This window comes from Giraffa tippelskirchi, chromosome X (genome assembly GCF_054371585.1).
Source record: "Giraffa tippelskirchi isolate mGirTip1 chromosome X, T2T-mGirTip1v1.2.pri, whole genome shotgun sequence".
Taxonomy (NCBI): Eukaryota; Metazoa; Chordata; class Mammalia; order Artiodactyla; family Giraffidae; genus Giraffa; species Giraffa tippelskirchi.
The window spans coordinates 31613731-31626730 of NC_137289.1; the positions used below are offsets into that span (position 1 = coordinate 31613731).

The 13000-nt window shown below is 43.1% G+C and overlaps 1 protein-coding gene across 6 annotated transcripts in view; it reads left to right on the forward strand.

Moving 5' to 3' along the window:
* The first annotated feature begins 390 nt into the window (after positions 1-390).
* LAMP2 (lysosome associated membrane protein 2) overlaps positions 391-13000 on the forward strand; it is a 37869-nt gene continuing 25259 nt past the window's right edge. For 4 of the 6 annotated variants that reach the window (XM_081565030.1, XM_081565032.1, XM_081565031.1 and 1 more), the window contains exons 1-3: positions 391-561; positions 10521-10639; positions 11306-11528. In XM_081565030.1, the coding sequence (XP_081421156.1) occupies positions 498-561; positions 10521-10639; positions 11306-11528 (406 nt within the window). In that variant the 5' untranslated portion in view covers positions 391-497. Of the gene's footprint in view, positions 591-10459; positions 10640-11305; positions 11588-13000 lie in introns of all 6 variants that reach the window. The other 2 variants (XM_081565034.1, XM_081565029.1) reach the window with 2 other exon arrangements.

Genomic DNA, 13000 nt, shown 5'->3' on the forward strand with positions numbered 1-13000 from the left:
ATAGAAAGCAGCCCACGAGGCTCCTCTGTCCCTGGGATTCTCCAGACAAGAATACTGGAGTGGGTTGCCATTTCCTTCTCCATGCAATATCTAGCAACCATTTTTACTCCAGCAAAAGTGTTCTCAAGGAGTCGGAACTGAAATAATCTATACTATATACACCCCCCAAAAAAGTTCGTCTCTCTTTAAAAAAACCGCAGAAAGGGCCGTCCGCGCGCATCTTTTAGGAGCGTAAAAATGACTGTGAACCAAAAAGCCAGGGTGTGGTCACCCCTGCCACTGGGCCCAGCATCACCACCCCTCGGGCCGCTTTCAAGCGCGCAGATTGGCTGAAGGCGAGAAAGAGCCCCGCCCCTCGTCTTATGACCCGCGCCGAAAGCGCCGAGTCCTGGCTTTTGCAGCGTTGTGGTCGGTGGTCAGCGGTGCTCTTATCAGGGTTCCGCGAGTCTTTTCTCTGCTGTCGCTGCTCTTGTCGCCGCCGCCCGCTCTGCGGAATCATGGTGTGCTTCCGCCTCGCCCCGGTTCCGGGCTCTGGGTTCCTTCTCCTTTGCCTAGTCCTGGGTGAGTTGTCGGGCCCTTCTGCTTAGTCCGTGATCCTGGGCCCGGGGCTCCCAGTTCAGAGGCCGTAACCTGAAAGACTGGTCCGGAGGAGAGGGGGTTGAGAGGCTGAAAGACAGACACTGGGCGTTGGCGCTTGGCCCGAGGTGATGAGCAATGACCTAGCGAAGGCCCGACCGAGGGATGGCGAGAAACAAGGGCCCATGAGAATAAAAAGGAGCAAGGGGTGGGGGTGGACGCCGAGGAAGTAGGTAGGGAAGAGTGAGGAGTGGAGCAGTGGGGGTGGAAAGAGTAACTTGGGGGAGATGCTAAGGAGAGGTGAGCGTGGGAGGGCGGTACGTGCGGATTCTAGGGTGGGACGGACAATTTGAGCCTTGGTCCTAGGTTCAAGGAAGAGTTTTGAAGATGGTGGAAACCTGTAGGGCGGGAGAGAAAACTGAGGAGGGAAAGGGACTGCCTGCTTGGAGAAGCTTGGGTTAAGGGGGGTGGGGGACAGATAGGGGGGGATTCTGAGGGGCAGTGAGAGCTTGGGGGGGTAGGAGTTTAACGCTGTGGAGGAAGGGTGATTAAAGAGATGATAAATTGGGGTTTGGTACTTGGAGTGTTGATGGGGAAGGGGGAGCTAAGGTGGCTGGGGCAATTTCCACACGAGAAAACTTATACCCAACCTCTAGAGACTAAAAGGGATGAATACAAACTTCGGTGGGGAGTGAATATCTGACTTGGAGGTGCTGAGGACATAGTTATTTTTTTTAAACCAGTTTTGTTACTCCCTTCCAGCTAGACTGATTAAAAAAAGGTCCCCAGATATCGAGGGTGGTGTGTCTGAGTCTTCTATACTGCCACTTCGCGTTTAGAAGCTTCTTTTCTTCTCTCTCACACAACCGGCCTATTACCGCCTTGTTTTCGGAGGAGAAGGAGGGCAGGTGATTTCCTAAGGATCGGGTTTTTACCAGGTCTTAAGAATGATTGGCTGACTGCTGGCGCTGTGAGCGCTCCACCCCCACCCCTCGACCGGCACGCTTTAGGTCGCCGAGGCCCTTAAATGCCTGAAAGGTGAACTTTGACCAGAATGTTTCTTCCTGACCTGATAAATTGAGCTTGTTCCTACCTGACTTGCCATTTGTGACATAATAAAAGACCAGAAGGGGCAGACTCAGATGGGAGTAGGGAAGAAATAGGTACATTAGGGGCCCGGGAAGGGCAGTGAGAGGCACACATTTTCTAATTCACACTTCAGTAGAAGAATAAAGTCAACACGTGGAATGGTGGATTCTCAACCAGGGGGCATTTGGCAATGTCTGGAGACATTTTGGGTTGTCATAACTGGGGATTGCTTTTGGCATCTAGTGGGAAGAGGCCAGTGGTGCGTCTAAACATCCCACAAGGCACAAGACAGCACTCCCCCACCCCCACCCCTACAAAGAATTACCCATCTCAGAATGTCAGTAGTGCCAAAAGATGAGGAATCTGGCTCCAAAGCCATGGCGTTGGAAGGGGTCTGGATCATCTGCTGATTCTTAAGGATCTTGGGTGGGGGTGGGGGTGGGGGTGAGGTGGGGGGAAGTTCCTGTCAGATCAAAACTATTTCCAGACTAAAATTAAGACATTTGTCTTTTTCACTCTCATTCTCTCCTCAGTACGGTGGAGTTTTCCAGAAGCTATAGAATGTGTGACGACATCACCACTCTCATGGGTCTGACGTGTTTTAGTCCCGTTTTTAGTTTTAATTTCTAGTACAGCAAGTAGCAATGGATATAAGTCACATAAACAAAGCCCTTTGAGGTCCTCAGTGGATAAGAGAGTAAAGGGGCCCTGATGCCAGAAGGGAGTCCAGCTGTGCATTTAGTGCAGGAAAACCTTCTGTAGCCCTTTTGAAAGGGGCCATAGAGCTTTGCTCAAATGTAATGTGCAGCCTTGACTCCCCTGTGAAGCACTTAGGGAGGCCAAGTGACCCTATGAGAGGATTGTTTACAGTGAGAAGCACCTTATCAGTGACTAGAACACATCTGACCAAGGCATCTGGTAATCAGTAGTTCTCTGCCAATTGGATCGGCAGAAACAACACTGTTATTATTCAGAGAAAGGGAAAAAAAATCATTGTCTTGTTGGCTTTCTTGTCTTTTTTTTTTCCTTTTAATGAAAGCGTTTTTGTGTGTTCTTTTTACAAAAGCAGTGCTTGCTCATTGCAGAAAATAAACACGCAAAAAGAAGCACATAAAAAAACCCATCAGCTCATCTGCTAGTTTGCCATTTATTGTTTGGGACTAAGCTAGATTCATCCTCTTGGAAGATTTCCAGAATGGAGTCCCTCCACAGGGAATCCAGTTCAGAACAGGGTTTGCAGAAAAGGTAACAATGTTCCTAGGTCAGATTTTTGGAAGGTACCAGGATAAAGTAGAAACGCCCTTTTCTTTGCAGCTGCTTTTGCTGCCAGCTGTGGGTGCAGTGGGGAACTCAGACTCCTGTGTGTGTCTGTGTGTGTGAGAGAGAGGGAGCTCATCCTATGTGTGTTTAAGAATTTAGCAATTCTTCAGTTGCTTGGAGGATTTTGCAACTTCCCTTTATATATCAAAATGGATACCAATAATAGTTTTTTGGAAAGTCAATAAAGTATCTGCTGTAAATTTCACGCTGTTCCTGAGTACTGCAGAGGGTCCCATGGAGGAGGATTTGTTCCTGGATTTATGGTCTTATGAACCCTTAATGCACCAGCTGCACCGGTTTCACTTGGTAACTTTATAACTCTCCCGGCTCTACCAGGTAGCTCTTTAAAAATAGCTGCTTTAGAGTAAGTATAGAAAGGAATTTTTAGAGCCTGTGTATTGGCCTTTTTCATAGAGATTCAGTTATGCTAGTATTGATTGGGATGAATTAGACCTGCCTAGAGAACTTCTAAAGAAAAGCTGCCTAGAGGTGTTATAGAGTAGTGGATGAAAAACTTTTCCTAGCATCATTGCTTATGTTACCCCTGTGACATTATAGATTTCAGAGTTCTGTGGTTACTGATTCCCATAACTAGTCTGACTTCTGGTTTTTATAGGGTGGAGGCTTTTCTGGGTGGGGAAAAACCTGATAGAAATGTCCCAAGTGTGTACTTCGCTGGTAGAGGAGTCCCTCCTTCCCACAGTTGTTGATGGAAGCCACTAGGCGAAAGGGCTCCATGGAGCAATGAAGAAGACGGTCAGGTTCCTGCTCTCAGGGAGCTTACCCCTTAGTGGGGGAACACAGCCCCGCAGGTCAAGAATCGAATTGCAGTGTGATAAGCAGGTGAAGGCAATGAGGGCAGGATATGAGGAAGGAGAAAGAGCAGCCAGTAGGGAGGGAGTGGTGGGGTTGACCCTCGTTGACGTTTGTGGTCAGAAGGCCTTCATTGTTGGGTGACTTTTGAGCAGAGACTTGAAGGAGGCCAGCCCAAGTGACTTATTTGAAGGAAAAGGAGTCTTGTCTTGCCCAAACACCTAGGTTATTAGGCTGGCCTGTTTTCCATCCTTTTATTCCCCCCCCAGTACTAGGCAAATCCCTGTGGATTTAGTCTCTGAGTGGAGACTGTCTGCTGTGCTGTTAATGTTAACTTCCCGTTGCCTCCCTGGCACAGGCACTGGGGGGACGGAGTTAACTCAGTAGGCTTTTGTTGAAGGTCTTTGTTGGTGAGCGCTGGGGAGACATCGGTGAACTAGATTAAGTTGGTTCCCTTTTTCTTCTGTGAACCTTACATTAGGCTTTGCAAGATATTTTTCTGTGTTTTCAGATGGAGAACTTTAAGATCAATGCTAAGCTGTACAGATGATTATAAACCAACTGATTAAAGTATAATCCCATATAATAATGCTGGTATCTTACCTATTGTTCACTAAGTTGTGTCTGACTCTTTTTGACCCATGGATTGTAGCCTGCCAGGCTCCTCTGTCCAGGGGATTTCCAGATAAGAATGCTGGAGTGGGTTGCCATGTCTTTCTCCAGCTTCAGGGTATCTTTCCAACCCAGGGATTGAACCCGCGTCTCCTGCATTGGCAGGATTCTTTACCGCTAGGCCACCAGGGAAGCCCCATCTTACCTAGATCCCTTCACTTAAACCTAAGCGGTAGTGAAGGTTCACCTGGGGAACTAGAACCTCCTAGGTGAGGAGAATAAGATTTTCACAAAGAACCAGTTTATCTCTCTTGGAGATGATTGAAAAGTGAAAAAGGAAGCTCTGAGATTTTTCTGTAGCCTTTCCACTGATAACTTTGGTTTCACTGTTCTGCTGAAATTATTCTAGTTTTAATAAAGATACTCGAAAGGACAGGCTTATTATTCGTCTATTGGTCATTGGTTATCACATCTGATAGGATTTATAGATATTCACATATTTCCCATGAGTGCAGCTTTCTTCCACTATATCCTTGAGTGGAATTTGTGATGAAGGATTATTTCACAGCATTATAGCTGAATTCAGTGATCCTTGGTGCAAGAAGATTGCTCTTCCTCCTATAGTGACGAAAGCATTCCGATCATAATTTCAGATTAAAGTGATCAGAGATCCCGTCAGCTCCAAAAGTGTACTTTATAAGTACTTGCTGGTATCCTGCCGTGCATTGCAAAAGAATTCTGGAGGTCTGCCCAACACCACTCAGCAATAAGCACTTTCCATTAGTTGAATGGAAATCTTTTATTTCCTTACCCACTCTGACCTTAAAAAAATATTTCATAGCTTGAAATCTATTATTTCTTTTAATTTTTAAGAGATTTACCAGAAATCCAGAGTACCAGGAACTACCACGTGGTAATTGTACTTACATTAGGAATTGAGGAACAGTCAGTTTGACTTGGTTGACTCAACAAACCTATAAGTTGAAAACAAAGTGTAAATAGATACTGTATGCCTATGTCCTGATTTTTTTTTCATGTTTTTGTTTTTAAGATCTTTTGTTCAACCTCATTCTGAATTGATAAGTTTGAGGACAAGAGTCCATCACTTAATACAATGAAAGTAGACATACCGAAAATTGGGGAGGGATCCCTTTAGGTGCTGTGTTTCTTAGAAAGGAAAAAAAAAACTTTTAAGTTGGAATCTCTTAACTTGCATGGCAAAGGTCTCTTAGCTCTGAAGGGCTCTCCTGCTTTTGAAGAATGTGTTAGAGAAATACACTGTACAATTCTTAGCAAGGTTAACTTGCCCAGAATCTCACAACCAGTGTTTAAATTGGACTGCCTGATTTGAATTCTAGCTCTTCAGCTCCAGTGATGTGACTCTTTAATTGTCTCATCCTGTTGCCTCTTAGATCATTGTTTTTGATTGGTTTTGTTTTACCACTATTATGATGTTCCCACCCCACCTCCATATTGTTTACAAATGTATGTTTTTCAACCACACTTTGGATCGAAAAGACTTAGGAAAACCTAGCCACCTTTTGCTGTGTGTCATGCTTAGAGACCAGAGTTCTGAGTCCTAAAAGAACCTATAAACGATTTCTTTGGAAACGAGGATATTTGCATTTGGGAAAGTTGATTTTGCCTCCCCACCCCCTTTTGGAGAGTAAACTCTCAGGTCTATAATTACACAACCTAGGATATATTCAGCTGTGTTTTTTAATGTCATAAAGCCTTTTAGACAAAAATGGTTGGCTAGTCTAAAATCAGACACTTTGATAGGATGGAAGTGGCTTGCTGAAGATTTTTTTTAACCAAAATGTAAATGTTTCAACTATAAACTTCTGGGAAAAGCATTCTTAGCTTAAATCCATGTCAAAATGTATTGCAAAAAACCAACATGGGGGTTGAGGGCAGTATCCAGAAGACTGATGGGTTGGGTTCATGATTTGGAAGAGGTGAAGGCTTAGACTTCCTGTAATTAGATTAAGCTGTGTTCCAGGTCCTGATTGCATGGTATTTTCACCTGGATATAATCAATCAGTATTTATTGAGAATCTAATATATTCAGCACTGCTAGGGATGGTGGGAGATAGAGGGAAGTAATAGGTATAGTCTCCCCTTCTCTGACACCTATGATGGATGACATTCATAAACAAGGCACATTCCTAGGGGCTGTGCATAGATAAGATCATCTGCCTAAGGGAGAATATTGGAATTCAAATGAGTAGCAGAGACCTTATCAAAAGGGAATCTTGAATCTATTTGTGTATATCATTCATTCACGGACTTTGATACTTTTTTTATTAGCTAACAAATTACCTGCTGTATACTATAATATACCCTGGCACATCAGTTTGTTGCAAAGTTACAGTTGAAAACTGTTTTCGAGCTTTCAGCAATAGAGGAGACAGGATTTACAGGCATATAATAACTGAATAATTCAGGGTAGTATAAAATACATGGAAGTGTGGCAGTATGCACTATGAATGCTCCTTGAGGGCTGTTACAGTCAGGAAATCTTTAAGGAGAGAATGGTGGCCGAAAAATGGACAGCTTATTAGTCTGGGTTCTTAATTATAAACAACAGAAATTAAATCTCATCAATTTTTAAGCAGAAAAGGAATTTCTTAAAAAGATATTGGGACATGTGCATACCCTTAGACCCTGCAGTTTCGTTTCCAAACATATACTCAATAGACACACAACACACACCTGTGTTCACTGATGCATCCATTTGTAATAGAACCAAACTGGAAACTATCCAAATGTCCATAAGCAGTAGCATAGACATGTAGTGGAGTATTGACCCAATGCAAGCAGGCTGTACATAGAGAATTAGAAATGACCGACCACAATTACGCACAATTCCGTGGGTGAATCTCAAAAGACATAATATTGTGTGAAAGAAGCCAGATACAAAAGAGAGCATAGTGAAATGATTTCATTTACATCAGGTTGAACAATAGGCAAAAGTAAACTGTGCTGTTTGTTAGAAGTCAGGTTGTTGGCTGCCCTTGGAAGGGAATTGGTAACTGGAAGGGGGGGGGAAGTGAGGGAACTTTCAGAGGAGCACTTGGAATGTTCTGCATCCTGACACAAGTGGATTCAGTTTGTGAAAATGCTTCAAGCTGTATACTTTATGCACTTGAAATCCCTTCCATGTGTATGCTATATACTTTTCTGTATGTATGTTACACATCACACATCAAAAACAAAAAAACTCACCTTGTAAGAAAGGTACAGTGGATTACTCAGAATTACTGGAGTTCTTGACTATGTATCCCAAAGCCAAGTTTAGTGCCCCAACTCATGCCACTGAGCTGCACTGCCACCGCCAAGCATTAAAAAGCAACTTGCCCTGCTGGCTGGCCACTGCCACATTTTCAGCTGTTACAGTGGCGGGGAGGCAGTATCGGCCAGAAATTGTTTTTTAAAGAGGGTGGGGGTGTTGTGGATTTTGGGACAGCCAGAAATAGTGAAATCCCCTCTGAGGTAAACAAGTCTATTTCAAATGTTAGGAGCGGTAGACACCTGGGACAGAGGTTGACTAGAGCATGGCAAATGGGTCCAGTGGAACAAGTTCAGCCGGATTGAAGGGTGTGTTCTGGGAACATGGCCTTGAGAGAAGTTGAAGGAATAGGGTGGGACAAGATTAAAGATTACTTTGAAAGTCGGGCAGAGGAATTAAATTCTAGCATGGGTATTTTGGAGCCTGTAAAAGGTTTTGAACAAGACAGTATCCTGAGAGGAAGACCATTAATCGCAGCACCTCTAGGGGTTGCTGGGAGGCATCTGTAGTAAGTTAGGGGTGTGCTGGTGGATTTGGAGTAGAAATTAAAGGCAGAGATTGGATTTCAGAGGGAATTGGAAGGGGAAAAAAATCAATAGGACTTAACGAAGAGAAGGAAGAAGCCAATTCCCAAAACCTTTTGTGCCTGAATGTCTGTACAGGGTGCTGCCTTTCCTTTCAAGCCAGTGAGGCTGAGAAGGGGGGAACGAGTTTGGAGGAAGTTGAAGAATGGATGTTTTGGAATTGTCAAGTTTGAGGTGACAGGCATTGAGTAAAAGTGGCCCTTGGGCAGTTGGGGGTGGAAGAAGCCCTCTGAAGGCACAGTTCTCCCAGGGAGCTGGGTTGTGAAGTTGGAGGACAGAATGTGCTGGGCCCTTGGGCCAGTCCTCGGTTCTGGGGTGGTGGGTAGGCTGGCTGTTTTGATGTTAGTTTTGATGTCAGTTGCTCAGTTGTGACCAACTCTTTGTGACCCCGTGGACTGCAGCACACCAAGCTTCCCTGTCCATCACCAACTCCTGGAGCTTGCTCCGACTCGATGGACATACAGATGGACTCACGTCCATTGAGTCGGTGATGCCATCCAACCATCTCATTCTCTATCGTTTTGATGTTAATGTAGCGGCAAATACAGACGACTGCCTGTGCCTTCTGTTCCAGAGAGCCGAGTTCTCCGCCCTTGATACTGATCCGCTGAAACCAATTGCTGTTTCACACGGTTTTGTTTGCTACTCTAATACCTTTGGAAAGAAAATGATTAACACATGGCAGGCTTTTTTGTTTTTTTTTCAGATAGTTTTGAATGCTTTGGTTTTTTTTTTAATGAGTTTATTCAGAATCAACAAAGAATTTATTTTATTTTTTGCTTTGTGTGGGCTTCTCTAGTTGCAATGAGCGGGGGCTACTCTCTAGTTGCGGTGCACGGGCTTCCCTGGTTGCAGAGCACCGGTTCTGGGGCTCACAAGCTTCAGCAATTGTGGCACACGGGCTTAGTGGTCCCGCAGCATGTGGGATCTTTCCAGACCAGGGATCAAATCCATGTCTCCTGCATTGGCAGGCAGATTCTCATCCACTGTGCCCCTAGGGAAGTCCTGAATACTTCGAATACTAGGAGAATATGTTAAGATGGAGGACTTTAAACAGACCAAGAGAATGTGTATGGAAAGCAGGCCTCCAGCTGATTAGAAGAATTCTGAGCTGCAGTTCTCAACACCACTGCAGGGTAGCCTTGGATCAGTGATGGCAGCTCCATTCCAGATTGTTCTGAGAAAAAAATGACTGTAAAACCTACTTAGGCCTCACAGGTCTTTTGGAGCCTGTAGCCAGTACATTTAGGCATTATTGGTAACCACGAGCTTAGGCATATCAGATTCAGGCTTGGCGAGGCAGCTTGGTCTCCAGAGCATGACGCGGGCTTTGTGTACAGCTTGAAAGCTGTTGCTGAGGCACGCCTTCTTGGTATTCCTCTTGGGACTTGATTCTCTATAGTCTAGAGCATGCCTTCACTTGTAGGTGACGCTGGCATGCTCAGGTATCATTCATGGCTGTACAGTTACTCAACAGAAAACCGTGCACCCCTTGGTGAGACAGTGAAGAAAATCCTTAGATGGTGGTCCATCATTTATGCTGCTGGTGTGTTTGCTGGCATATCGTGTTTTGAGTCCTTGGGCTCTTCAATGAAATAGGTGATGTCCCCCATTTAACCTAGTGTAGAAGATCAGAGTCAAGTTAGCTGGAAAGCCCCAAAGCTTTTCTGTCCCTGAAAGGTTTCTCTGCTAAAAAAAAAAAAAAAGGTAGCACGTTGAGAATGGAGGAAGGGACTTGGAGTCCACGTCAAAAGATGAATTAGGCTTTCTAATCGATTAGGTTTTAAAATGAAACCGAAATGATGAACGTTGCATTTATAAAAATTAACTTTTTGCTTGTGGATCTAACAACCTTTGCAATATGCTTTCTTTGGTCACATGATACACATGCTTAGACCTGGCCCACATCTTTACATCAGAATAAAAGAGTTTGCCAAGACTTCTCAGTGTCATAGGTCATGTAGTTTGTGACAGGATTTAAAGCACCAAGATATCGTTATTTTTGTAGAGAAGGTTCCACCAGCTGGTTTGAGAAAACACCCCTTCCACATTTCCCCATCACCTCATTTACCTAAAAAAAGAACAAAAGTCTTAATAAGTAATAATTGCCTAAAACTAGCAAGGCACAGAGTATGGAAATGATTATTAGGTTGAACTTCAGTGATGAATAGAGCTTGCTTTTATTTTATATGTTTTTGTAGTCCAATTTAAAAATCTTATTGTTTTTAATCTAGGCGCTGTCTCGTCTTATGCATTGGAACTTAATTTGACAGATTCATCAAAAGCCACTTGCCTTTATGCAAAATGGCAGATGAATTTCACAATACGCTATGAGACCACAGATGAGCATAATGTAAGTGTTATTTTTCTTTGGGTTTTATAGTAGGAATTTAATTGTACTTTTTTTATCCTTTGCATTCATTTATACAAATTTAATTTCATGTTAACTGACACCATGTACATTTTGTGGAGCCATTCTATTTAGCATGTACACTTAAAGGTATTCTATTTAGTTTTAGAGTGAATTTTTTATTTAGGAATGAATATTTTAATTCATCAGTTCTTTGGAGGTTTTTTGGAGTTGGTTAAGGGAAAATGATCTGAAGACTGTGGTGTTTCAGGTCTAACTACTTCTATAATTTTTTAACATGTACTAACATCAAAGCTTTTTTAATTAGCCTGCTATTAAAGTCTCCTTTGGGTGGAGGTGGGTTTATCCTCTCAATCCTTTTTGCCTTATTTCTTTTGGTTGAGATTCTGCCTGCTTACAGCCTGATATATTTTTTTTTTTTTAAAGTCAACAGCTGAACTTCGGACTGGTTTTCCTTTTGTTTTTAGACATACATGAATTTGTTCAGAGGGACTGGTGTGTAGCTAAAGAATCGGAAACCTGTCAGCATAGATGGGGCAGGCTGGCCAGTGGGGTGTGATGGCAACTTCACAGTGGCACTCCTGGTGGAAATGCTTGTTCTCATTGCTGCCTGTTTGGGACTAAGCCCCAGATGTCTTTTTCTTTTAGAAAACTGTAACCATTTCAGACCTTGGTGCTGCAACCTACAATGGAAGCTTTTGTGGGGATGACCAGAATGGTCCCAAAATAGTGGTGCAGTTTGGGTCCGGTTTTTCCTGGATTGTGAATTTTACAGAAGAGGCATCATCTCCATCTACTTATTTAGTTGACCACATCTCATTTTCCTACAACACTAATGATAACACAACATTTCCTGATGCGAAGGAAAAAGGTAACCTTAAGAATTGGATTGTGTTTGTGTTCTCTTGCTCTTCATTAATAATGAACTATGTAAATAATTTAAAAGCCATGCTGATGCACGTCTGTCTCCCTAATTGGAATGGAAATGTCATGTCTTTGGATTCTCTTGCACAGCATAGTATTTGACACAGTGAGAATGTTTGATGTCATTGCTCGATGCTTTACTGTGTACCATGTAGTACCCTAAGTATGTTGCCAGCATCATCTCACTTAAGCCTTAACAGCAACCCTGGGAAGTAGATGTCATCTCAGCTTTACAGGCCTGATGAGATTAGATATCTTTCCCAAAGGTCACACAGGCTAGTAAGTGGTAAGCTGGTGTTTGAACCAAAGTCTGTTGAGCTTATAGAGTCCATGGCACATAACTACTGTTATTTACTTCATTCAATAGTGGGCAGTCAATAAGTGTTGAATGAATGAGAAAATCCTTTACTGATAACTATTTTAAATGGGTACAAGTTTAGTAACCTGAGACCAGCAGAAAAACTTCAGCTTCAAATCTTGTTACCATTTATACAGGATTTTGACTGTAAAGTAAAAAAGGTAAGGGGAAAAGTTGTTAAAAAAAAAAAAAAAAGGTAAGATGACTGAAGTCAACATTTGCTGCTATTTTAATAGAGACAATTTTAGGTCAAAATGAACTTGGGAAGGCATTGGGAATTAGGCCATTCTGGTAACTCCAGAATATTGGAGTTGGGTAGCCTTTCCCTTCTCCAGGGGATCTTCCCAACCCAGGGATCGAACCCAGGTCTCCTGCATTGCAGGCGTATTCTTTACCAGCTGAGCCACCAGGGAAGCCCAAGAGTACTGGAGTGGGTAGCCTATCCCTTCTCCATCAGATCTTCCTGACCCAGGAATCAAACTGCGGTTTCCTGCATTGCAGGTAGATCTTTACCAACCGAGCTACCAAGAAAGCTGCTCTGGTAACTTATTAGAAGTGAAATGTGTATTAAAATATTCTGAAGGCATGGATAATGGAGATTTCAGTCTTGTTAGGGATATAGTTGTCTCCTTTCTTTCTCTTCCACTGAGATTGGGATATTAACATGGTGTTCCTAGTAGCTTAGCATTTCTCACAGATGGTATTTCATCCTGACCCCAGAAACACAAATAGATGGGCTTCAGTTGCCTGGTCTGGGGGATGAGTAATTCATTTGGATTTATGGAGTATCAAAAGATTATATTTTTAAAGACCCAGAAATGAGTGAGCTCATGTAAAACATGGGCGGTATCACTAACTGAGACTCAGAAATCAAATCCTAGTTTTCTTTTTATTGATCTCTTAGTTTGAGAGGATAACTGAGGCAAGTTTGGTATTGGATATCTTGTATATTTAGCTTTCTGCCATATATCGTCTTTCAGAACTAGGATTAGGATTTGCCCCTAACTTTCAAGGAGCTTAAGAACTAGTTGGAGAGACAAAGTGAAGTTGTTTTCCCAAGT